This window comes from Ascidiella aspersa, chromosome 3 (genome assembly GCF_963924565.1).
Source record: "Ascidiella aspersa chromosome 3, kaAscAspe10.2, whole genome shotgun sequence".
In the NCBI taxonomy this organism is placed as follows: domain Eukaryota; kingdom Metazoa; phylum Chordata; class Ascidiacea; order Phlebobranchia; family Ascidiidae; genus Ascidiella; species Ascidiella aspersa.
Window position 1 is genome coordinate 2417687 of NC_139449.1, and position 26936 is coordinate 2444622.

Genomic DNA, 26936 nt, shown 5'->3' on the forward strand with positions numbered 1-26936 from the left:
AACATTTTTTAAAAATCACACTGCCTAGTAAACCCAGCTTGAATACCATTCTCGCAATGTTTTAAGAAAATTCACTTATAACAATACTAATTATCCAATTTGTTACAGAATTCACATCTTTCGAGTTTGAACTTTTGTTTTGTGTTAGTCACCATTTTCTAATGTTTTCATTTTGTTGCATTTTCAAACTATTTTTTAAGTGGGAGAATTGCTAAAAAAATGTCTCGCCAAAAAATTATAAAATTATGTTAAAAAATAGCCAAACGTGACTTTAAAATTATAAAAAATGCAGTGTATATGAATGAAATGCTCCCGATACAAAGAGTATTACCTAAAAAAAAGGTTTGCTGTTTTGCTTAGGCTTATGATTTGGATAACCGAGAATAAAGGTTAGGAAACACTGACTTAGATGTACTCGTTTTTTATAACTTTTTACGTTGTATACAAGCTGTTGTTACTTAACTTACAGGGGGTGATATGGCGACCACAGGTGCAGCTTACGACCCAGTGTTTTACCCAATACACGCCTACATCGATCATTTGTTCTCTGAGTGGCAAAAACTCAATCCACAGCAAGTGAGTAAATTAAATTGCTAAAATTGATTAAAAAAGTAAATTTATTTGCTTATTTTTATCCAGTTCAAGTCTTTAAAATTTTACAGCTCAAGATTTTAAAGCATTTTTTGACAAATTATGAAAACAAGGTGAAGGGTCATATATTGCTGAATATTTTGTTTTGCAATAGTCTGCAATCTTTTAGTGAATATTTAAAATGTCTAAACACTATTGAATTAAGATAATTTTTGACATGATGGAGTTGGTTACAACAAGGTTAAAACGCAAGTCGTTTAATGTGAAAAGAATTTTTTTATGTATTTATTACTTTTTTATTTATTTAATTTATATGGATATATAGTTTATTGTATAAAGATTTATTTATAGCCGTTATAAAATGTTGCCTTCCATTGTATGGGATTCAAAATTCATTCTTCGTCTACTAACCTGTTAGTTCCAAAAATATAAAAAATTGTAGTTCGCTTAAAAACTCAATATAATCATAAGAAAATAAAGCTGAAACATTATGGGGCGAAAAATTCTTTTTTTTTTTGTTTTATTCGCGAACAACAAATTTAACACCATGTTCCTAATTTTTATGAAAGGCGGACGCAGACCTCGGGAAAGTCCCCCTGGGATTTCCCCTTGACTACGTGTGGTCGGGTGCGTGCGTGGAATATTTGGCAGCTCACCAAGTGACGTCACAGTGTAACGTCACTGGAAGTGCGCCGCAAGTGTTCACGTCGAACGGCTACAACTTGAATGGGTTTAACCCGAGTGGGTTCAACAGGTCTGTGAAAAATTAGGGTTGTAACAATAACGGGAACACACAATAAGACCTACAAGGCAACAATATCTGAAGCACAATAATCTATAACAGAGTTTCCCAAATTTTTTGGACCAAGGATTTGTGAATCTGTTTTTTTCGCGGACCGCAATACAAAGCAAAAAAGAAATAAAACCAAATTTATATGTTTACAAAACTGGCAACATCAATGGGACGGATGCGATTGCTTCCCTCTGCTTAAATCATTAATTCATCATAAATTCAAAGCGCAACAAGTAAGATTTACGTTACTGGATAGCAAAAGCTTTGGAAATCAATAAGTTGTGAATAACTGGGGCAATTTAATTATTTTTGAAAAAGTACACATACTGTACAACAAGGGTCGGCAAACTTTTTGTAGTCGCGGGCTAAAACCAAACCCAGAAAGGTATCTGCGGGCCGCACAAAATGTTAACTACGAATTCTGTTATTACAATGTTAGAACAACTGTTAATCAGGCTGGCTTCGGATATGTTTTTGCATTTAAAAACGTGTTTAGTTACTTTTTCCTGATTTATAAAACCATCGACCAAATATAGCCAAATACACAGTAATATTCACCACAGAGTAATCAATTATTCGTTTAAATCAGGGGTTCTTAAACTTTTTTCACCGGGTACCCTTAAAAACTTTTTTTTGCTTCGCATGGACCCCCGTAGGCAAGAATTTTTCGAAAATGACGTCATAAATTGACGTCACAATCAAATAGCCTGTCAGAAATATGATGATGATTTAAGTAAAATGGAGTATAACATTCAGTGGTAAAACGTCTTATTTTTAATTAAACTCTTTTTTTTAATTTAATTACTTTTTAAATATACACTAATATTTCAATTTGGCCTTCAAGGACCCCCTGAAATTAGTTCACTGACCCCCAAGGGGTCCATGGACCCCAGTTTAAGAACCCCTGGTTTAAATGCTTTCTAAACGTGTCAAATAAGGCCTAAATTCAACCGAATATGACCTACACAAAGTTTAAAACAATCTTTCCCCTGTTTTACATGTTATAACGTATTTTCACACCAATTAATGGTCCGATATTTTTTACTCAGTCTTTAAAGTAAAAAAAAACTATGTTTTTCAGTATTTAACTTAATTTTCCAGCTTAAGTTATCGTTGCGTTTTGCAACATGAGATAGTGCTGCAATTGTTCCGAAACATTACTTTGGGTTTGTGGAATTGTACGAAGGCAAACCATTACTGAATTGGTTAATAATCACACCACATCATGGTCATGGAAATGTTCGTATAAAGCCAGTTTTTACGCTTCACATAACTGGTTATACAGGCATGTTGGCCTACAGGCAAAACACAGCCTAATCTGGAAAGTGACCACGTCGAACGTGTCTTTTATAAAATACCTGGCGCCGCCTAGACAAACCAGGCCCCTAGAAAATGACTGTTATTGTGAAAACGCTACAGGACTTAACTTAGATATTGTTTTTACAACTATATCTTCTATACTTTTACAATCTTTGTACAGTACATGGCCGAATTCGTCTAATTCTAATTTAGATGCTTTTAGTATCTGTATTTAACAATTTCCTATTCTTTACAGGCTCGGGTATGATCAACGTGGTTACAACGTGCTGGGAAGGGACAGGTACGGACGCAAGGACAGCAGGTCGATCTACTTGCAGGGAGGATACAGTGCTGAGGGATACAATAGAGCTGGACTGGATCGAAGGGGATGCAATGAATACGGGTTTTGTGATGGTTACAATCGCGACGGATTTAATGCATTGGGTTAGTATTGGCTTGGGTTATGGATGTGCGCAGTGGTTGGATTCAAATTTTTGTCAGCCGGTCCTACCACAAAAGTCATGTTTTTCAGCCGGTTCTACCACAAAAGACCTGTTTTTCAGCCGGTCCTACCACAAAAGTCATGTTTTTCAGCCGGTTCTATCACAAAAGTCATGTTTTTTAGCCGGTTTTATCACAAAAGACATGTTTTTCAGCCGGTTTTACCACAAAAGACATGTTTTTCAGCCGGTTCTGTTACAAAAAGTCATATTTTTCAGCCGGTTCTATCACAAAAGTCATGTTTTTCAGCCGGTTCTACCACAAAAGTCATGTTTGTCAGCCGGTTCTACCACAAAAGTCATGTTTGTCAGCCGGTTCTACCACAAAAGACATGTTTTTCAGCCGGTTCTATCACAAAAGTCATGTTTTTCAGCCGGTTCTATCACAAAAGTCATGTTTTTCAGCCGGTTCTATCACAAAAGTCATGTTTGTCAGCCGGTTCTGTTACAAAAGTCATGTTTTTTAGCCGGTTCTATCACAAAAGTCATGTTTTTCAGCCGGTTCTGTTACAAAAGTCATGTTTTTCAGCCGGTTCTATCACAAAAGTCATGTTTGTCAGCCGGTTCTATCACAAAAGTCATGTTTTTCAGCCGGTTCTGTTACAAAAGTCATGTTTTTCAGCCGGTTCTATCACAAAAGTCATGTTTGTCAGCCGGTTCTATCACAAAAGTCATGTTTTTCAGCCGGTTCTATCACAAAAGTCATGTTTTTCAGCCGGTTCTGTTACAAAAGTCATGTTTTTCAGCCGGTTCCATCACAAAAGTCATGTTTGTCAGCCGGTTCTACCACAAAAGACATGTTTTTCAGCCGGTTCTATCACAAAAGTCATGTTTTTCAGCCGGTTCTACCACAAAAGTCATGTTTGTCAGCCGGTTCTATCACAAAAGTCATGTTTGTCAGCCGGTTCTACCACAAAAGTCATGTTTTTCAGCCGGTTCTATCACAAAAGTCATGTTTGTCAGCCGGTTCTACCACAAAAGTCATGTTTTTCAGCCGGTTCTATCACAAAAGTCATGTTTGTCAGCCGGTTCTATCACAAAAGTCATGTTTGTCAGCCGGTTCTATCACAAAAGTCATGTTTGTCAGCCGGTTCTATCACAAAAGTCATGTTTTTCAGCCGGTTCTACCACAAAAGTCATGTTTTTCAGCCGGTTCTGTTACAAAAGTCATGTTTGTCAGCCGGTTCTATCACAAAAGTCATGTTTTTCAGCCGGTTCTGTTACAAAAGTCATGTTTGTCAGCCGGTTCTATCACAAAAGTCATGTTTTTCAGCCGGTTCTATCACAAAAGTCATGTTTTTAAGCCGGTTCTATCACAAAAGTCATGTTTTTTAGCCGGTTCTATCACAAAAGTCATGTTTTTCAGCCGGTTCTGTTACAAAAGTCATGTTTTTCAGCCGGTTCTATCACAAAAGTCATGTTTTTCAGCCGGTTTTATCACAAAAGTCATAATTTTCAGCCGGTTCTGTTACAAAAGTCATGTTTTTCAGCCGGTTCTGTTACAAAAGTCATGTTTTTCAGCCGGTTCTATCACAAAAGTCATGTTTTTCAGCCGGTTTTATCACAAAAGTCATAATTTTCAGCCGGTTCTGTTACAAAAGTCATGTTTTTCAGCCGGTTCTGTTACAAAAGTCATATTTTTCAGCCGGTTCTGTTACAAAAGTCATGTTTTTCAGCCGGTTCTATCACAAAAGTCATGTTTTTCAGCCGGTTCTGTTACAAAAGTCATGTTTTTCAGCCGGTTCCATCACAAAAGTCATGTTTGTCAGCCGGTTCTACCACAAAAGACATGTTTTTCAGCCGGTTCTATCACAAAAGTCATGTTTTTCAGCCGGTTCTACCACAAAAGTCATGTTTGTCAGCCGGTTCTATCACAAAAGTCATGTTTGTCAGCCGGTTCTACCACAAAAGTCATGTTTTTCAGCCGGTTCTATCACAAAAGTCATGTTTGTCAGCCGGTTCTACCACAAAAGTCATGTTTTTCAGCCGGTTCTATCACAAAAGTCATGTTTGTCAGCCGGTTCTATCACAAAAGTCATGTTTGTCAGCCGGTTCTATCACAAAAGTCATGTTTGTCAGCCGGTTCTATCACAAAAGTCATGTTTTTCAGCCGGTTCTACCACAAAAGTCATGTTTTTCAGCCGGTTCTGTTACAAAAGTCATGTTTGTCAGCCGGTTCTATCACAAAAGTCATGTTTTTCAGCCGGTTCTGTTACAAAAGTCATGTTTGTCAGCCGGTTCTATCACAAAAGTCATGTTTTTCAGCCGGTTCTATCACAAAAGTCATGTTTTTAAGCCGGTTCTATCACAAAAGTCATGTTTTTTAGCCGGTTCTATCACAAAAGTCATGTTTTTCAGCCGGTTCTGTTACAAAAGTCATGTTTTTCAGCCGGTTCTATCACAAAAGTCATGTTTTTCAGCCGGTTTTATCACAAAAGTCATAATTTTCAGCCGGTTCTGTTACAAAAGTCATGTTTTTCAGCCGGTTCTGTTACAAAAGTCATATTTTTCAGCCGGTTCTGTTACAAAAGTCATATTTTTCAGCCGGTTCTGTTACAAAAAGTCATATTTTTCAGCCGGTTTTGTTACAAAAGTCATATTTTTCAGCCGGGTCTGTTACAAAAAGTCATATTTTTCAGCCGGTTTTGTTACAAAAGACATGTTTTTCAGCCGGTTCTATCACAAAAGACATGTTTTTCAGCCGGTTCTACCACAAAAGACATGTTTTTCAGCCGGTTCTATCACAAAAGTCATGTTTTTCAGCCGGTTCTGTTACAAAAGTCATATTTTTCAGCCGGTTCTGTTACAAAAAGTCATATTTTTCAGCCGGTTTTGTTACAAAAGACATGTTTTTTAGCCGGTTCTACCACAAAAGACATGTTTTTCAGCCGGTTCTATCACAAAAGTCATGTTTTTCAGCCGGTTCTGTTACAAAAGTCATGCTTTTCAGCCGGTTCTGTTACAAAATTCATGCTTTTCAGCCGGTTCTGTTACAAAAAGTCAAATTTTCGGCACTAATTAAAGTAGTTGAAATAACAGATGGCAGGTCCCAGCGAATGTTGCGAACTGCGAACCGACTTAATTCCATCACTGCTAAGTGCTACACTGCAAAGCAGCAGTCAACTCTCCTCGACTTGTACTTATGACGCAACAATGCAATTTTCAGACAAACTTCCACAAAGGAAAATTATTACAATTATAAAAATGTAATGCTATTTTACGTGCGAACATGAGAATTGCACATTTTGGAAAACACGTACTTTTTTGATAAGATTCAAAATGCCATTGACAACAACCAGTAATGCTAACCGGTTCGCTGATCTTATAAAATTTCGTGCGACGGTTCGATAGAACTGGTGCGAACCGACTGAATCCCACCAGTGCAGGGGTTCTTAAACTTTTTTTACCGCGGACCCCTAAAATTTTTTTTGGCCTCGCGTGGACCAAGGTAGGAAAAAAAAATTACGTCATAAATTGACGTCACAATAAAAATAAACTTGATAAATCTGCTTATTTCGGTTCAAAAATGTGAAAGTGTGAAATGGAGTCTAAATACATTTAGTGCAAATCCGTTTTATTTTTAATTAAATTGTTTTCTTTGACATATTGATTTACTCCTTAAATATACACTAATACTTTAATTAGGCCTTCATGGACCCCTTAAAACGAGTTCACGGACCCCCAAGGGGTACATGGACCCCAGTTTAAGAACCCCTGCACCACTGGGTGTGCGGTACTTTACTCTTTGTTCGTCTATAAATAGCTAGAAATTTTGTTGAAGTGCTACAAAAACTAAAAAAAGTTCTTTGAAAACATTAATTGGTCGTAACCTGCCTTCTGGTCAGGAGATCAGACTGTCGGATTTCGGTTATCTCCTCTGAAGGCATTTTGTGTACTATATGTGAGTGTCAAGTAAAACTCATATTTCTAACTGTGAGTTTTACTTGTTAACACACGCGTCAGCGGAGCAGTGATCGACTGGCTAAAACCTGCCGCCGATGGTCTTGGATTCTGTAAAGATACACCTTATATCAGAGTGTCGTTATGGTTGACCAGTACGACTTAAGAAGGGCTCGATAATCTATCCCAGTGGTTTCCAACACGTTTTTTAAGGCGACCAATTAAAAATAAAATTAATTTGGTATAATCTTGCGACCCACGCAAATACAAGATTGCGTTGCAAATAAACTGAACTACAAAAGCAGTTACTTTTTCCGAAAATAATATGTTTTTTAATTAATGAGATAGTTGTGCTCGCTTGCTCTCAGTGAGTTTTTGAAATCGAGGCGTTATTTTGCTTGAGTATATAGAGCAGTGATTCCCACACTGTGTGCCGCGGAACACTAGTGTGCCTCGAAACGTTTTTGTAATTTTGGAAAAGAAGAGTGTTTATATTCCCAATAGGCATACACGCAAGCATTTTCGAACTAATTACGCATTATTCATTACGAATTTTCAATTTAGAGACACTTTCATATAGTTTGTCGTGTGTTAAGGGCGATTGTAAAATTTCTCTATTGTTTCCGATCCAGGATACAACAGACAGGGTTACGACCGATACGGTTTAAACGCCGGCCGATACGATATGAACGGATTCGATATTTACGGCGTTTCAAAGTCCGGTAAGGTTGATGACGTCAATTTCGACGAGACCGGATTCAACGACTGCTGTTTCTCAAGAGACGGTGAGTCCTAAGGTTGGATTTAAAAACTTCCCTTGACGTTCTTTTTTAGCGAAATTTCGTATACTGCGCCAGTGTCTTAAACAAGTCAATTTAAAATGAGTTAAATCTCAAAGAAATTAAGTCTAACTCCAGTCATTTTTAAAAGAAATAAACAAATTCTGCTTTTTTCGCCCCAACACGGCAAAAAATACCAATAAGCAGTTAGAATATTATCGGTTTAAAAAAGTTTAACAACCCATGCCAGACTTTCTTCAGTTTTGTAACACAAGTTTAATTCCTATAGGTTTTGCTGTGATCCCTGACTTATAACTTCATCTAAAAAAAAGTTTTATGGCGCCATCCCTTGGTCCATGAACACCAAACAAATTTTTTTCCATGCTTTACTGCCTTTAGTATTATTACATTGGCTCAATTCGCACAGGTTTCGCTGTGACTGGCCTCGACAGGTTCGGCTTCAGTGCAGCGGGTTACGATGAGAATCAGTGTAATTACTACTTCCACGGACCACATGTCTTCTACTACCGCAAAAAGGTAATTTACCGAAAAAAAAATTAATGAAGGAATTGTTTTTTACTTCAAGCATTTCCTTTTTTTACTTCAAGCATTTGCTTTTTTTACTTTAAGCATTTGCTTTTTTTTACTTCAAGCATTTGCTTTTTTTACAAGCATTTCCTTTTTTTACTAAAAGCGTTTTATTTTTTCACTGAAAGCAATACTCTTTTTTTAAGTTTTACTTAAGCTATTTCACAAATGTAAAAGTTGATCCGGCCTGTTTAAACGTAATTCTACTCACTTTTATTTTACTCCCTATGTATATTAACACTTCTCTACTTTTCTCAACCTGTTCCAGCTTTGGGAAATCCTTAAAGTACAACCTACCTCATTCCTCGCAAGCTTACAAAGAAACTGCGGACCACTGGCCGACCTGCCAGGATCCTACCTTCAAAGCAACTGGAACGCACAACTAACGACCTCAACTCAAGCTACACAAGCCTCTACCAATGAACATAACTCAACCTGCGCCTTTACCAAAAGGTTGGTGTTGAACCAACCAGGGGTCATTGAACTACGGGCCGCGGGCCAGACGGCCAGACGTGACCCACAAAGTTAATTCTACCGGTCCGGGGCCTATTTTTCTACTGAAGATAAAGTACAGTTAAAATGTTGGCGAATGCAATTAAAAATGAATTTTGATGGAATTTTAAACTTTGCAACAATTTATTAAGGCCCACTACAGTTTGCTTGCATATTTATTGAAATTTTCTTCGTATCAAAATAGTTAAGTTGCGCCGTTACAAAAAGGTTCGTTTTGCAGTGTACCTTTAAATTACAAATGACTCTCCGTGCAAAAGTTATATAAAACAGCCGACGTTTTTTCATTAACTGATTTACAAGTAAAATCTTTTCAAATTTATCACAGGGAATGATGGAACTTTTTTTAAAACGTGAAACCCTAAAACAAAGCTTTTGGTTCGTGTGGACCACAGTCGACATGGAATTTCTATTTTTTTATTGACGTATAAAATGACGTCATAGAACTAGTAGACTTTTGAAAAAAAGTTTAGGCTTAACAAATTTGAAAACTAAAATGAAGTCTCTGAACAAGGTGGCGCCGAAGCCGAAGCGTTTTTTATATTAAACTCAATTCATTTCAAAAATTGATTCAATTTTTTAATTTAATGTGTTGCTAATTTAAATAGGACTCTGTGGACCCCCTAAAACTAGTCCACGTACCCCCAAGGAGTCAACGGGCCCCAGTTTAAGCTTTTAAAACTTTTGTTTAGGTTCTGCTTCGACGTTGACTCCCTGATGACGTGGTGCCCCTGTCTGGAAGGGAAGTACCCGGCCGTGTGCCACATGAACCCATGTGAGGATAACCGATGTGAGTTGCACCCCCAAGCGAGGTGCCACGTCAACTTCTGCGGACAAACTTGCAGCGCTGAGTTCTATCTGAGGGGAAGAAGAGTCAAGTGCGACAGTGAGTTGGTGTTGTGACGAGTTGGTTGTTTTTTATTTTGAGATCCTCTTATTTCTGCCAAAGGATGAAATAAGAATAATTTTGGGTACACTATGCACGGATCGGTAATGTAGCTTGATAATAAATTGCAAAGCCAAAAAGGTCGAGTAGATCGACAGCATCTTGATCAGAGGCGTAGCGAGGGTATTTTGCGCCCGGGGTCAAACTATAAATTTGGCGCCCCCTCTTCCATGTTTAATCACATTTTTTATTGAATTAACATAATATACCGTTCTTAATTATACGGAAAACAGTTCAAATTTTAGTAGAACAATATATTTAAAGAAGAAGTGTTTTGGTTATACAAACTACACGTATGACTCACTTAGTCACTGTCAAACATGAATGATTTACAACTATAGATTATTTTCCTAGCTGTCGTGGCATGTTTATCGAGTACTTAGTTTCTTGTACCGAGTATTGCCGTTTTTTTTTTGTTTGACTTGACGAGTAAGTGCAGTTTTATAGAAAGTGGCCGGTGTTTGTAATTTGCGACAAGGCAGTTTAAGCTGTAACGAGTACTACTCGTACCGAGTATTATTTTTTTGTCAGTGTTGTCTGATAAAAATCGCGAAGTCTTTAAATGTCTTTAATTTAATTGAACGGCGGCACATGCGTCGCTTCCAAATTTTCGTTCTTATACCAAATGATGTCGGTACTCTATAGTTATTAAACAGGTTAATATACATTTTAAGGCATTCTATAGAAATACGTGCGTTGTTGTTTTCGGTTTAGGTGCTCAGTATAACGAACGAAACAGCTGCAGTGTTAAATATAGCAGATAGTTACAATATTCAGCCTAAATTATATACAGCAGAGGTTCACAAACTTGTGCCGCGACGCCATTTTTTTTAAGTACATCAATTAATTTGCGGTAATAAAGTATTTGCAAACCTTTTATTATAATTATCACCTTACATGTCTTTCGCAATCATTGTAACGAAAAACTACAGCGATTAATTTTGATCTTCTATTACAAACAAACTAATAACCAGGGAGTCGAACCGTTTGACTTTTGCGGTCAAATGATGTCGGTACGCTACTTAAGCAGGCCTAATAGATCAAATTTATATTTTTAAGGGTAATTTTTTACAGTTTTTTTGGGCAATTTCTTATTGTTAAAAAGTTTTAACTAATCCAGTTGATAACCTACTGTTTTTTTTCAATAATTTATCTTTTAAAAACGAATTCGTTTCCAGACCCCTGCCTATCGAGTCCTTGCTTAAACGGCGGGACCTGCGTCGCCTCCCAGTTCTACTCGGCGTCTGAACGCTTCACTTGCAAGTGCATGAGCCAGTATTCGGGTCCTCTGTGCGAACGACAAGCAGTCGACACTTGCTCGCTACCAATGATCGTCGGAAACTGCAACGTAAGTTATGTTTAATGGTTGTTTGGCGTTGGTTTTAACTTCTTTATAGGTTGGATAAATTGCTTGAAAAATATGCCTGAAACTTTGGCATGGCTGGACGTTTTAGTAAATGGTTGGAGGTTGTAGTTAGACGTAGAATAAATATCAATGCCCATATAGAAGTAGGCAGCATTTTGAACGTTTAGAATAGCGGTTCTCAACCAGTGGGCCATAAGAGCATTTGAGGTGGGACACAGGCCAATTTAAAAAGCTAGATTTAGTTTCATTTGTGTCACTATATTTAATTTTACAGGAAAAATGGCTTGGGGAGGAATCGAGAATGAATGTAAATTTATGGACGTAAATGGGCCACGAAAGAAAAAAGGTTGAGAACCACTTGTTTAGAATATCTCATTGAATATCTCGAGTATCTCATCAAACATCTCGCCTAAATGCAGATGGTTAACTAGTTGCTTAGAAAAGTTACTTGTCAGCTGTTAGCCCTAATTTAATGCATTCAGGCGACCAACAGACGTTGGCATTTCGATCATATCTCCGGCGCCTGCAACTCCTTCACTTATTCTGGCTGCGGTGGAAATCTAAACAACTTTCCAAACAAAAACGTAAGTCATCTTGTGGACTGAGCTTTTTATTCTCTTGCTTGGGCTTGGTATGTTTTTTGTTTGTTTTTAGTTTAATTTTTTTCATGTTTTGAATTTTTGGATATTTTTATGCTTCCAAGTGTTTTTAGCATTGGATTTACGTTATAATTTGTTACCTTGTTTTGTGCATGACTTTGGTATTTGTTGATTGAACAGTCATTGCTTGTTTTTGCTGTTTACATAAATTCCTCGTCATGGGACGCTATTAATAGTTTATCCCATTTGAAAAACTTTCTAATTTTAAAACAAAATGCGTGAGCTCAGCAAAACTGTAATAGACACAAAATATTAAATAAATTTTAAATCTGTGGAAGTGATTTGTAAACAACTAATTCCATTCATGAATCACTTTTATAAATTATACATTAAACAAAAAAACATCTTGGAAACAAGTGAATCCGTAACCTACAAGAGTTTTATAATTACAACAAAAACTTAAAAATAAACCGGCTAAAAAGTCGAAAATAAATCAACAAGTTTGTCAACACTTACTTGCAAGCAAGATAACAAAAACTGAAATTAACAAAAAATATTTTTACCGGTACCAAACTTTAAAATATTGTTGTTAAAATAGTCGCACTTTTATTTTTGTCACTTATTTTCGTATCTAAGCCTGTTGTCGGTTTCAGTTTCTTTCATCCATTAATAAAGAATCACAAAAGGTCCAAAAAAATCTAAAAAACTTTATTTCAAAATGAAAGACGACTTATTTTAAAATATAAATAATTTTTTTTAGATCTTCTTTACCTCCGTTTTTTTGAAAGCTTTAAAATACTTTGTATGACGTAAAACATAGCCATTACACCCCTTATTCCATTGGTTCCCAAACTGCGGGCCATGGCCCAGCAATGGGCCATGAGAATATTTAAATGGGCCATAGTGCTATTTGAAAATATTGCAACTATACAATTTGTTTTATTAAAATAGTTGTTGGCATACCTAAAATGTCTTGTGTCTGCGAATTCTGTTCGTGTAAGTTGTTTAACTTCATCAGACTGACCAGAAACTTATTAAAGCTCTATTATTTGTTGTCAGACAAATGGTAGCAAGGAATAAAAGTGTTTACAATATTGTGAAATTTTTGTTGATTAAATATGCACCAGTCACTAGAGATAGAAAAACGGGCCACGAACTGAAAATTGGGCCACTCAATAAAAAGTTTGGGAACCACTGCCTTAATCCATTACATTTCTCACCCACAATAAACCACCTACATGTTTTAAGTTTATCCGTCACTCTGTGTTCTGTGCTGTGTGTTGCATCTTGTCCGTGCACCCTGGCGTGACTTGTTTGTTTTTGCCTGTGTTTTTCCCAAGGCGTGTGAATTACGTTGTTCTGTGGGCGCATGCTGCTACCGAAAAATCAGCAACATCTCAAGCTTGATCGGTTTTGATCACGATGGATATGATAAGTACGGGTTCACCATGTATGGAGTCGACAGGCAAGTATATAGTTATTATTAGGGCGAATTTTTGTTGACCTAAAAATTAAGAAATTTTGACCGGAAAATTAAAATTTCAACAAATTTTGACCTAAAAAGAATTTATTTTGACAAAATTTTGACCTGTTAGAAATAAATTGATTTAAAAAACCTAGGCGTCGTTAATCATACGTTTTTTATACCGTATGTTGGTCTAATGATGATATAATGCGGTTGAATTGACTTTGAATATAAATCAAAACTTTTTTTGATAAAATTGAACGATAAATTAAAAAAAAATCTACGACCAATTTAAAAAAGCTGACCATAGTTTTATTTCAATTTTGTAAACGGTTTATGTGCATTTTTATGCGATTTTTGCTAAAAAAAATTGTCATTGACCTAACGTGTAAATTTTGACAAAATTTTGACTTTTTTTGACAAGCCAAAAATATTCGCCCTAGTTATTATTATTAATGGTTAAGAATCGTTAGAGCATTACAGCCACTACTGGTTCGCAAGCCGTTACTGAGTAATTCACCAAAAAATGGTAGTTAGATCTTTTTTTGTGTTTTTTTAAACAGAATGTTTAAATGTAATTCTTTGCAAATATTTAAAAGAACTTGAAAGAAGAAGAAAAACAACTAAATTTTATAATAATTTAAAAAAATTAGAAAACTAAGTTTATTACTTAACTAATGAACCTTTTGGCATTTAAAGTGAACATTTTTTTAATTCATTTAAAAGTAGTACGTATGAATAACTTTACAAATAAAAAGTTAAGTTTGAGTTGAGTTTGTGCCTGAAGATGTTCTGCTGCAATTTCATTTGTTTTACACCATTTTTGTTTGAGTTTATGTATTTGGTTGGATGCATGAAATCACTTTAGTGTTTTGATTATCTTTACGTTTTCCACACTTTTTTCGGCCTGCCATTGTTCAATGACTTTTTAAGTGACTTGATTTGACTTAAGTTTGTTGACAAATGACTCAGGTTGAAATGTTTTTTTATAAAATTGAGTTGTTTATCATAATTTCATAAAAATATTGGCTTATTATATTTGTTGTTGTTTTTTAGTTGAGTGGTTGCTTATAATCGGAAATTTATTTAAAAAAACTTGACTTGATCTAATTATGACTTGACTTGCTTTTTAGTCGCAAATGACTTGACTTAGTTTTTATTTCATTTTAAAACAACTTGTTTACAATACTAAGAATTTGTCACTGTTTTGATTAACACTCTTTTTTTTTCACGCCACAGGAACGGCAAGAAGCGATCCCCGCACAATTCGCTTCCCCACTCCAACAACATTCTAGGCTTGAAGGGATTCGGACACGACGGATACAATATACACGGATATAACGAAGCCGGGTAAAAAATTTTTTACTTATTTCGGGAAAATTATTTTTTTCCAAGAAATGTTTTTTTGGGAGAAAATTACTTTTTTTTAAGAAAATTATTTTTAACGAAATTTACCTGTTATTTATGACATTTACATTTTTTTCAGGAAATTTATCCTTTTTGTGCAAACATTTATCTTTTTTCAAGATCAAAATCCGTGTATATTTACTGTTTTTCTTATTTTTTTAGGTTTGACCGCCAGGGTTACGACAGGGATGGCTACCACGGTGTTACCGGCTACAACCGAACTGGGTACGATAGGAACGGGGTCTACGATCAACTTACAGGCTTCGATAGAGACGGATACGACATTAACGGGTTCGACCGATCAGGTGATCATTTTTTTTTGTCTAACTGTGTAAAACTACTGCAGTCGGGACCTAAACAAACTAAACAACGACCCAGTTTTTATTATGCTTACTGTTGCAATAGAGCATAAAATCTGAGTAGTATCAAGTTTATTAATAAGTACGATGTGGACTACAGCTTTTAAATAGCATTTAATTGCATTTCGTCCAGGTTTTAAATGCAACGGCCTGAACAGAGAAGGTTACAATCGGTTGGGATTCTATGAGAAATTTGAGTACAACTGCCAGTCAATGTCCATAGAGCGCTGCGACTCCATAGAGAAGCCTTTTGAGGTAAAGCTGCATTTGTAAATAACGTAAATCAAACGTTTCTCGACTTATTTCCTTCTAAAGCTGTGTAGCTCAGTTGGTAAAGCGACGGTCCCGGTATGGCCGGAGGTCGTGAGTTCGAACCTCACCACAGGCTAGTTATACGAACAGGATGCAACAGGCAACGGTGCTATGGTTGTTTCTCGACTTGCTCCGCTCTGAGCTTATGTAGCTCAGTTGGTAGAGCGACGTTCCCGGTATGGCCGGAGGTCGTGAGTTCGAACCTCACTATACATGCTTGTGTTAACAGAATGTACCAAGCAATGGTGCCATTGTTTCTCGACTCGCCCCGCTCTAAGCCTGTGTAGCTCATTGGGTAAAGCGATGGCCCCAGAGTGCGAAATTCGGCGCTATTTGTATTTTAGTCTGGCCTAACAAAAATCCTGATTAAGCTGATAGGTTTCAGCGAGCTTTAACGAGGGCGTCCAAGGCATTACGACATCAGAAGGTCCTGGTCGCAGTATATATACGTTGCGTATAATGAATAGTTAAGTTGCTGATTACGGGCTGTTGGTTCCCTTCATAGTTTTAAATTCGCGCCTATAGCAAAAAATCTTAGACTTTAGTACCACTTATCATTAAAAAACCTTTATGCAATTCGATTATTCTTCTAAAATGTTAACAAATAATTGCTTGCTTTTTAAGTGATAAAAAAACAACTTAAGACGAAAGAATGCCAGCATTTATGCAAGGCAGTTAAATAAGCGTATAACATTGTTAGAACTTAGTAAATTTCAAACTACCGTTTTAAGGACCGTTTCAAACGGATTTGTAACAATTAAACTAGGTTTCAAGTAAAAAAAAACAGTCTTAATTCCAAGCAATTGGAAGGTCATTTTTTGTTTCCAAGTAACTGGGTGGACGGTCTTAATTCCAAGCAATTGGAAGGTCATATTTTATTTCCAAGTAACTGGGTGGACAGTCTTAATTTCCAAGCAATTGGAAGGTCATTTTTTGTTTCCAAGTAACTGGGTGGACGGTCTTAATTTCCAAGCAATTGGAAGGTCATTTTTTATTTCCAAGTAACTGGGTGGACAGTCTTAATTTCCAAGCAATTGGAAGTTCGTTTTTTTTTTGTTTCCAAGTAACTGGTTGGACGGTCTTAATTCCAAGCAATTGGAAGGTCATATTTTATTTCCAAGTAACTGGGTGGACAGTCTTAATTTCCAAGCAATTGGAAGTCCGTTTTTTTTGTTTCCAAGTAACTGGGTGGACGGTCTTAATTCCAAGCAATTGGAAGGTCATTATTTTTTTATTTCAAATTACCTTTTTATTTTCAATTAACTAACTAAGTAACAATTGCTCGCAGGTCGTCGCCTTTTCACCGGGAGTTACTTGCGATGAAGTGAACTGCCAGGACAGGTGTGGGTGCGAAATGAACGGTAAGTTGGTTTGACAAATTGAAGCCTGTATATAGCTATTTTTAATTATAAATTTAAAAGAAAAAACACTGTTTAATTTATTATAATGTTAGACTACCTTACAATTTAGAAATATTAGCTCTAGAGTCCATGTAAAATCAGTCAGCAAAGAAATATAAATCAAACTAGCAATTGGAAAAGTCAAAAATTATAAATTTAGTTTGTATTTAAAGAACCGCTACATATGTAATATTTTCTATGCGCCAAAAAATTACCGACATCGATATATCGGGCTATCTATGTATGATATGCGCAAAAAACTATGATCACCAGTTATTTATTAAATTACCTTTCAACTATGTAAAGGCCTCCTAATTAGAAATATAAGCGAAAAAACGAAATTATAGCGCCAAATTATCGCCTGAAAGTGGAGTTGGTATGGGACGATATTGGGACACCTGTCGAGCGTTAGTCGTTATAGTGCCGCAGTTTTGGCACCTGATTGTTTGCCGCTGTTTGGGATAGGGGGCAGGTAATAGGGTTGGTTTGGCTTGGAATATTTAAGGGAATTAGTGATTGGGTTTGGGGTATGGTAAAATGTAATATAGATCTTATTAAGATATTAGGATCTTATTTTGACGGGGTTAGGACTTATTCCGATTTTTAGGTTATTGAGACCAATAGGTATTAGTCCTATTTTGGTTTTATTCTGAACTGTGTTTATTTCGACGTTGATCTTGTGAAGTCTTTATATAAACATTAAACAGGCACTTTTTTGTTTCACAGGCAAAACCTACCGTCTTGGCGAGAAATTCTCATACAGCTGCCAGATCTGCCAGTGCACTTTGGCCGGAACAATCGATTGCACTTGTAAGAAGATGGGAAAAAGAAAGGAGATAAGGGATCTTACAGAAGGTATACTTTTACCAATATTACTGGTTAAACGCGACCAATATTATGACAAAATTGGAACTTGTATGCTTATAATTAGGCGTGTTTTTTGCTACTGGGATATAATAGCTGATCGGAAAAGAACGGCTTGATTAATAGCGATTTGAAAATTGGGATTTGAAAAGTTTTTTTGCTAGTCAGCATTTGCACAAAATGTATGCTTTTTTAGTGATAGACGTTTTTTTCAGGCACATTTATAAAGATGACGATTTTAAACAATTTGCATTTGGCTTTTTAAAAGTAGCATAAATATTTTTGATCTCCTTTTTTAATGTGTACAAATCATTTTTAGGGCCTTTTAATAGCTTGACATAACTAGTAAAACTGTTTTGCTGTTTTCCCTAATATATATTACTTTTAGGCATACGAGTACCGACGTCTTTTTTTGCTGATGTGTTTCAGGCGAGAGATTTAAGTACCAGGATGCAGTGAGACGAGTTTACGAGTCAGGAGAGTGGGATTATTTCGTCTCTATTCACTCGCAATTCATGAAGGTGGCAAACGGAGGGACTCTAGCACTACCATGGCACAGGTTTGGAGAAAACTCAACGTTTTTCACTTTTTTTTTCGGTAATGCTAATATTTATGTTTTAAAATTACTTACTTTTGCGAATTTTGCAAATGGAGGCACCCTAGTTTTACCTTGGCACAGGTTTGGATACAAATTCACTTTTTTGTTAACGCTAATAGTAATACTGATATTTTAATAATTATTTTTGCGAATTTTGCAAACGGAGGCACCCACCCTAGCATTACCATTTACCACGGCCCATGTTTGAACAAAAATTCACTTTTTCCCGTTAATGCTAATATTTATGTTGTGATATTACACTAACTTTTGCTAGTTTTCGAAAAAAGAGGAGTCACCCTACCTAGCATAACCCTGGCACAGGTTTGAATATAGCACACTACAAAAGAATGATTTGATCATAGCAACAATCTATTCCTCTGAAATGTCTGTAGATTGTGTTTTTTATGACATGACATTTTTATTTAAGGAGTTTTTTTTTTAAATTAACTTACCTATATAAGGCTGTTAATAGCTGACAGAGTCAGGCAATCACCCCGTCAACAGTTTTTCAATAAAAAAGTCAGCAGGAATTCTCGTGTCGTTAACCTGTGACGTCAGGAGTGCACGATGACGTCACAACAACAACGACCAAAGCCATTGTTCAATCCGTTGTTTACGACAGTGGGGTGCGAATTCGGGGGTTTAAAAGCGCGCTGACCTTAACCGTTTCGAAATGATGTTCGAACTACTAGGCTATGTGGGTTTAATTGGTGTAGCTTCGTGTCAGTCTATTTGCTTACACTATACGACTATGCAGTTCAGGGTTTCTCAACCCAACTGTCGCTACTCAAAAATTAGGTCGCCGTTTTGTAGGTTGGGTCGCCCACTGCAGATGGTTAGATTTATTGAGATTGGTTCTAAGCAAGATTACTGCAATGCTCTACTAAACCTATTTATCCCAAAGTATTATCCTTTGTTCAGCAAAGTTTCGCTGTTATTGAACTTAATAAGATAAGCCCCCAAAACCCACAAAACAGCACAACAACAGTTTTTCGTATCTCCCCAAGGTATTTCCTCTCCAACCTTGAACGGAAGTTTTTTATTTAACTTTTTAACTTTCTAAGTTGTTTAACCCAGCTAACCCCCCAACCCCCCACAAACATACCTCGTATCTTCCCAGGTACTTTCTCTCCAACGTTGAACGGATGCTTCAGCAGGAATCTGATTGTGACCTCAGCATCCCATATTTTGACTGGACGATAGATGTCGGATCCCTGGAACAATCTAGCGCATGGAATGTTCGCTACTTTGGTGGCAACGGGAAAGGAGAATCAAACTGTGTCAGGTTCGGAGCATAATGGCTAAATAATATTCTGCCAATTTTACGATTTTGTTAACATTTTTCAATAGGGTTATATGATGCTTTTTTATTTTTAGTATGATTCTATTCTTAGTATGTGTCGATTTTTTTTATTTTGGTGGGTCGCCGACTACAGTAGTTTAATATGGTTAGATTTATTAGGATTCATTCTAAGCTATATTTATCCAATACTATAGAAAATTGCGGAGACATACGATACGGCGAGATGGCTAATATTTTTAAATTCGCTTATTTATGCTAATTTTTTGTGTTATGTTCGCAACTTCGCTTATCCAGCACTTCAGTTAAGGTAAATAATGCTTTCCACCTGCATATATTTGGCCGTCAGTATGAAAGGCTGCACAGAACTGTTGTAGCTGGTAATAGTGTGTTTTTAACCGAAATAACCTAATATATTTTTTTAAACAACAGAAAACTCTCGCTTTGCCACCTAATTTTGCGACTTTGTTTCCTATATCACAAAATAATCTTTATTTATATTTCATTATTTGAAAAAAAGGTATAAAAAAAAAATAATAATAAATATCAAGTAAAAAAAATTAAAAAAATTTCAAGAAAAAAAACTTAAAAAATTCCAAATAAGAGTGTTTACTTGTTTACCTTAGGTACCACTCTTTTGGTGACGCGGAGACTTGGCATCCCTGTATTCGAAGAAACTTCAACACAAGTGTGTCACTTCCCAACGCAGTAGACTTCCAACTTTTGCTGCGCGAACATGATTACGACGCTTTCAGGTTGGCGTTAGTTGTTTGAACTAATCTCGACTAGAGCAATGGCTTGCACTTAAGTCACAGATTCAAATGACTTAACTTGAATTAGGTTTTTTGGACAAACCGCTTGACTTCACAGGTGTTGGATAAAAAACTTGGGTTGAAATAAAGTGTTTTCATTGAGATTTTTTCATTTCAAATGTGAGATATCTATCTTATGTTTTGCACGTAAAGCATTTTGCTTGCAATATGTTGAATTGGTATTATTTTTTAGTAATGAGTAGGGCGATTATTTTTTGACCTAAAAAATAGGAATTTTTGACCAGAAAAATTAAAATTTTGACAAATTTTGACCTAGAAATAATTTATTTTGACAAAATTTTGACCTGTTAGAAATGCATTGATTTAAATGAGCTATAGGCGTCGTTAATCACGCGTTTTTTATAACGTATATTGCTCTGATAAAGATATAATACGGTTAAAATGACTTTGAACATAAATCAAAACTAAATTTTTTTGATAAAATTGAACAATAAATTTCAAAAGAAGTAAACGACCAATTTAAAAAGCTGACTATAGTTTATTTTTAATTTTGAAAACGATTTATGTGGATAAATTTTGACCTAACGTGGAAATTTTGACAAATTTTTATGACAAAATTTAATTGCCGTAGTAATGAGTATTGGTCATAATCGTAGGGCGAACATCATAACCCATACAAAAGTAGGAAGCATTTTGGACGTTTCCAATAAATCTTTATTCATTTTCAACATACTTGACAACGTTCAAAGTAATACCTATAAGATTGGATATACTTTTTTTTTGTTTTTACCATATATTGTTTTCCAGGATCCAGCTTGAAACGATGTCGGCCCTCTTTCACTTGTGGGTAGGTGGCCACATGGCGTCGCCCTTCAGCCCGTACGACCCACTTTATTTCTCGCATTGGGCTTTTATGGACCTTATATGGAGCGACTGGCAAAAAAGAAGCCCTGACGGTAATTTAAGGGAACATTGAAAGCGTGCTATTGTTACTGATGGTTCTAAATTAAAAACAATTAATAAAAAACTTTTTTTTTTGATCGAGGTGTTTTTGTATTAGTCTTAAAATTAGGTGGCATTTTGAACGACAATTTGTTTTGTAATGTTGACAACCGTGCTTCGCCAGGGCAAAATGCGAATTCCTACTTTGACCTGATTAAGTTTCCTTTTTTGTTTCATAACTTAAATTTCCCAACATAGAATTTAAAAATTTTAGACTTTAATATTTTTCAAATTTATCTTTATTTGCACGATAGGAATGTCTCGTTTTCCTGCTTTCTTACCTGATAATTTTCCAAAATTTTCATTATTTTTATTTTATCATGAAAAAAATATCAGATAAAAAATTGTCAAAAAAAAAACTGGAACTTAAAAAATTAAAAAAACTCCGAAAATATCAGTTAAAAAAAAAAATATGTAAACAAATTAAAAGGATCATAATAAAAACATCAAAAAATCACGTAAAAAAATTTAAAAAAACATAAGGTAAAATATAAGTTTTTTTTAATTTTTATCAATATTTCCACAGGAATGTCTCGCTTCCCTCTCTCGCACCGCTACGTCCAGTTCGAGCCGTTTGACGTCACTCCTGATGACGTAATATCGTCGCAGCAGCAGAGTTGCGTGGTCTACATTCCCCCGACCATCGGTTCTGCTTGTAACTCCACCACACAAACACCTAACCTCGGGAGAAACGAGGGCGGATTTGATCGGCACGGATATGACGTCAACGGTAATGGAAGGTTGTGTGACGTCATGGTTTGGTCGCCGCGCTGTGGTGACGATTTCAACTAGTTGACTCTAGGCCAGTGGTTCTCAACCCCTTTCTTTGCTGCATCCCTTTCAAATCACCAAATTACCGCACCCCCTTCTAGAACTACTTACATCAAACTAAGCAAAGAAATAAATTACAGTAATACAGTTTATGTGTCTGATTCAGCATCACCGCATCCCCAAGAACAGTTGATTCAGAAAACAACCACCCGGTCGGGCATTTGGTGGTCGGTCAATCAGCGAATTGCACTCGCTTTGCCAAGCGGACAAGTGCAAAATTCCAATCCTGACTAACTTCGATTTACGCCAAACTCTTCGAAATGTATACTAATAAAATACAAACTAATTTTCTTCGGTTAATAGGTGAAGTTGTTGGGTATTCATTTCCTTTTCCTTTACAACTTTTAGTATTAGGTTACCGCTAATTGATTTTGCGCCAATTTTTTACGGTTTCGTGACGAAGGGTCCGACAAAAACGGCAGGAATATATTTTTTACCTTTCGTCGTATGATATGTAAAGTTGTTGAATTTTCATTTGAATTCGTTTAAAAAATTGTAGTTTATGGTTTCCGCTAATTGAGATTTTATTCCCAAAATCCTCAGGATTCGACATCGAAGGTTTCGACAAGAACGGCCAGGACCGGAGGGGAAACCCCGATGAAAGGGGGGTTTACGACAGCAATGGGTTCCTAGGAAGTGGGTACGCCAGGGACGGGTTTGACCCCCAGGGCTGGGACCGATTCGGCTTCAGAAGAAACAACTTCAACAGGTTCGATAGCATCTGAAAAATGTTTGTATGATTTTAATATCGTTTAATATTTAGTGTTTGATTTTCCAGGTTAAAACAATTTTTTTTCACTTTGTTTTGTGTAATAAAAAACACTGGTTATTCTCCTATTATTATTTTCACAACCGACAGCAGGTTTTGTACGTTAAGTTTATTTGTTACTAAAAGCTTATGATTTAATTATGGAAGTGTATGGCTTTCATTCCTGTATGGTTTTTAGTTTTGTTTTTACTTCTTTAATACACAGTTAGGAGTTGAAACTTATTTTATTGTTTTGCTTGCTTTCAACCTAAAAGTTTTAATCGTAATTAGTTAATTCATTTTTTAATTAACTAAGTAAATAAGTAATGTGTTAGTTTCACTCCACAAATTACAGTTTGCTTGCATTGTACCGAGATAGAACGAACTATCCCGTGGTGAGGTTCGAACTCACGATCTCGGTCATTCCGGGACCGTTGCTCTACCAAGAGAGGAGCAAAATCGATAAACACAAAACACAATTGTATATATTTTTGCAAATGGGATCAGCCCCTTTAGAAGTCATATTAACTACCTTTTTCTATCAAAGGTATCTTAGAAAATTGATAATAAAGTAATTACCAATAAGTTGTTCTAAACCAGCACTTCTTAACAGGTTGGCTTTTAGTTCATTGAGCTCACCACATTTTCAAGATGTGCCACCATAAAGCCTATGTGATAAAAAATTTTAAAATATATACCAGTATACCCCAAAAAATTACTAGCTAGAATTGAAAGGTATAAAGGATTAAAAAAGGCTAAGAAACACTGCTTTCCAGGGACGGAATTGACATCGAAGGTTACGATCGATCAGGTTACGATCAATTTGGATTCAACAGGAGCAAAGTCACCCCTTTCGGGATGTTTAAAAACGAGAGTCTAGCGCCGCGTGTTGACGCTGGTTACGTGGCGACCTTGTTTGACCGCTACGGATACGACAAGTACGGATTCAACAAGCATGGGCTCGACTACAACGGGTAAGAACTATGTCCGATAATATCGGATTAGGACTGATTCCAAGCGATACCTAGTTTTAGTATCGGTACTTTTTCGATAATATTGAAATCGGTACCCGATGCAAATCTTTTAAATTGAAATGGTATTTTTTTTTTAAATAATGGGGCTTATTTCAATGTCTTCAGACTGAATAGCCTACCACTTGGCGAGTCATGCGCTTTAGAAAAAACGGTAAAAAACTAAAACAAAACAAAATATTCAATTTAAAAACATCCGTTACTTTCGAAAAAACATATATTATAAAAAAACTTGGTGTAGACCGTATTTTAAACAATTAAAATTTACAGTATTTTACAAAATAAGGATGTGTTAAGAAAATATTTGCAGGGTTGCAATAAAATCTTGAAATCTTTAAATATCCCCCCAAAAATGTTTTTCAAAAAGTCTTTTAATATTTTTGAAATTTGTTTTTTGTATCCAGGTTAAGGTATATTTAAAAAAAAAATTTGAAATGTGTTAATCGTGACATTTGTACTGTTTTGTTTTTAAATTATATTGAAAAGTCGTCGAGAGATCCAATTTTTCGTCTTTGAAAACCAAATTTTATCTGAAAGTCTTTGTAAGTTTGTGGCAGTCCTGAGATATATTACAACTTTAAAGCCCAACCAACCAGCTGATAAAGAAGTACCTACAGATACTCATCATTCGCCAACAACCACCACGGCTATTACTTATGACTTCCGTAGTTATAAATTATAATCGTCGTAAAGCAAAATAGCTATTTTAGAAACTTAAAATTTGTACAATTAGGATTTTAAGCAATTACATTCATAGTGTGCCACAAATTTGTGTTTGAGCTTAACAAAGTCCTCTCTTTAACAACAAGTCCAACCAACTAACAAAAACTATACCCCAGTTTTGCGTTTGGCCACAACCAACTATACTGTTTTGTTTTCGAATACTAAAAAAAATATTTTACCAGGGGCCGTGAAAAATACAATTAAAAAATCAATTTTAAACATGTTGACCATGTCATAAATACTGTTCTGTTTTATATTGGGAAAACGTCGATTGATCCAAATTTACGTCGTTCAAAAGCAACAAATAAAGATCTTTGAATGTTTAAGTTCTGATACGCTATTTATATTACAATTTACAACTTTAAAGTCCATCCAACTAAAACTGTACCCCGTAGACTCGGCTACAACCATCACTGTTTGGGTGGCGACCGCTGCAACTACTTTCTGCACGGTCCTCATTACATTTGAGTCTCTGAATGTCTTCACAAAAGCCCTGATACGCTATTTTACAATTTATAGTCCAACTAACTAATAAAATACCCCGTAGATACTCAGCGTTTGGCTACAACCATCACGGTTTGGACCGGGACCGTTGCAACTATTTTCTGCACGGTCCTCACTACATGCGCCAGTTCTACATGACGCTAATGCAACTGCGCAACCTCCAACCTGCAGACTTAGGTCGGGTTAAGAGGATTTGCGAACCTGTGAGTCTACTGCCGAGGTGGATGGCACAAGGATGGCTGGGCGACGTAAGTGCACGCTTTCTTGCTTGTTGGTGGTCTAATTATATCGTTATGGGTTGCAATGTACGTAGCACACTTGGATAACTAAATTATTTTAGTTTTCTTATTCTAATCTTATTGTTGATTTTCTTGTTTGCTCTAAATCTTGTTCTAATTGAATTTGTATTTTACCACACGACAAACAACCTTTTAGTAGGGGAGCAGAAAACTTCCAGCAAAAAAATCGCAAATGTATCTTCCAGCAAAAAATCACAAATGTAACATTTACTAACTAGGTCAGATGATTACATTGTTTTTTGTTGTAGATTTTTGAATCCTATTAATTGGAGATACGGACTAGTTTACCAATTTTAATAGAATAATAACTTTTTATTTTGACATCAATGACTTAAATTAAAGTTATTTTGCTCTCATAATGACTTGGGCAACTGATGACTTGTACTGGTAATTGACTTTGTTTTTGTTGTTGAAGACTTGACTGGGACTTGACTTAGTTTTCAAACGACTGACTGGGACTCATGTCGTTGTAAAATACCTTTACAACAGTTGTATTTTTGAAACACGGAATTAAAAAGCACTAATTTTAGAAATAAGCTCAGAATGACAACGCTTCCTATACCGCTGGTTAGTAGAAACTAAAAATCCTGTGCCAAAAAACGATAAGGGGCTAATAACACGACAAACAACTTTTTAGTGGGAAGCAGTCCTCCGCCACCAGAAAACTTGGTCGAACAAACAAAATCACAAATTTATGTTAAGAATTTCGTTTATTAACTAGGTCAGATGATTACATCGTTTTTTTTTTATAATGACATGACGACTCAGGCAACTAATGGCTTGAACTGGGAATTAACTTGTTGTTGTTTTTTTTTCATTAAAAAATGACTTCTTTTTAACACTCATATTTTATGCAATGCGTTACCCAAAACATAAACAACAATTTTACAAATAACCACGTAGTTGTAACCCTGCTTGTGCCGCTGGTTAATACAAACTAAAAATCCTTTACCAAAAAAAGATGGGGGCTAATAACACGACAAACAACTTTTCAGTGGGAAACAGTCCTCCGCTACCAGAAAACTTGGTCGAACAAACACCAGAGTGATCCAAACTGGAAAGAAAGGACTTCGTCAGTAACAGAAGAAGGTCTCTGGCTTCCAATAACTCCAGACAAACAGTTCTGCTTCGATATGCAAGCCTACTCCGGATGCCCTGTTGGTATGCTCGTGTTAATATTTTATTGCAGTGCTGGGTTCTGTAAACACTGCGTCATTCGTACAGCTAGGGATGTCCGATACTATATCATATCGGTTCAAAGGTAATACCCGATGTCCAGTGGTAGTTTCGTCCGATACTTGGTATCGGTGCCGATCCGATACCTAATTAACTATGAATTTTACCCATTACTTGCAATCTAATGTGGGAATTTTTGCCGTGACAGGTACATCAAGATATGTTAGGTCAACAACATGAGGTAACTAAACTTATTTATGCTGAAACTAATTT

At 36.0% G+C, this 26936-nt stretch overlaps 1 protein-coding gene and 1 non-coding gene across 2 annotated transcripts in view; both read left to right on the forward strand.

Moving 5' to 3' along the window:
- The window catches only part of LOC146158079 (uncharacterized), a 104863-nt gene that overhangs the window by 26917 nt on the left and 51010 nt on the right, over positions 1-26936 (forward strand). The window contains exons 23-46 of the mRNA XM_083383750.1: positions 470-576; positions 1161-1345; positions 2940-3127; positions 7716-7868; positions 8290-8399; positions 8719-8903; positions 9653-9846; positions 11085-11254; positions 11755-11856; positions 13212-13336; positions 14576-14686; positions 14906-15048; positions 15236-15357; positions 16703-16775; positions 17541-17669; positions 18108-18237; positions 19397-19561; positions 20203-20331; positions 21157-21305; positions 21878-22081; positions 22726-22891; positions 23707-23904; positions 25232-25436; positions 26483-26648. Coding sequence (XP_083239876.1) covers positions 470-576; positions 1161-1345; positions 2940-3127; positions 7716-7868; positions 8290-8399; positions 8719-8903; positions 9653-9846; positions 11085-11254; positions 11755-11856; positions 13212-13336; positions 14576-14686; positions 14906-15048; positions 15236-15357; positions 16703-16775; positions 17541-17669; positions 18108-18237; positions 19397-19561; positions 20203-20331; positions 21157-21305; positions 21878-22081; positions 22726-22891; positions 23707-23904; positions 25232-25436; positions 26483-26648 — 3609 coding nt within the window. The remainder of the gene's footprint in view (positions 1-469; positions 577-1160; positions 1346-2939; positions 3128-7715; positions 7869-8289; positions 8400-8718; positions 8904-9652; positions 9847-11084; positions 11255-11754; positions 11857-13211; positions 13337-14575; positions 14687-14905; positions 15049-15235; positions 15358-16702; positions 16776-17540; positions 17670-18107; positions 18238-19396; positions 19562-20202; positions 20332-21156; positions 21306-21877; positions 22082-22725; positions 22892-23706; positions 23905-25231; positions 25437-26482; positions 26649-26936) is intronic.
- Positions 15416-15491, forward strand: Trnat-ggu (transfer RNA threonine (anticodon GGU)). The gene has a single exon. It is a non-coding gene; the product is annotated as a tRNA-Thr (tRNA).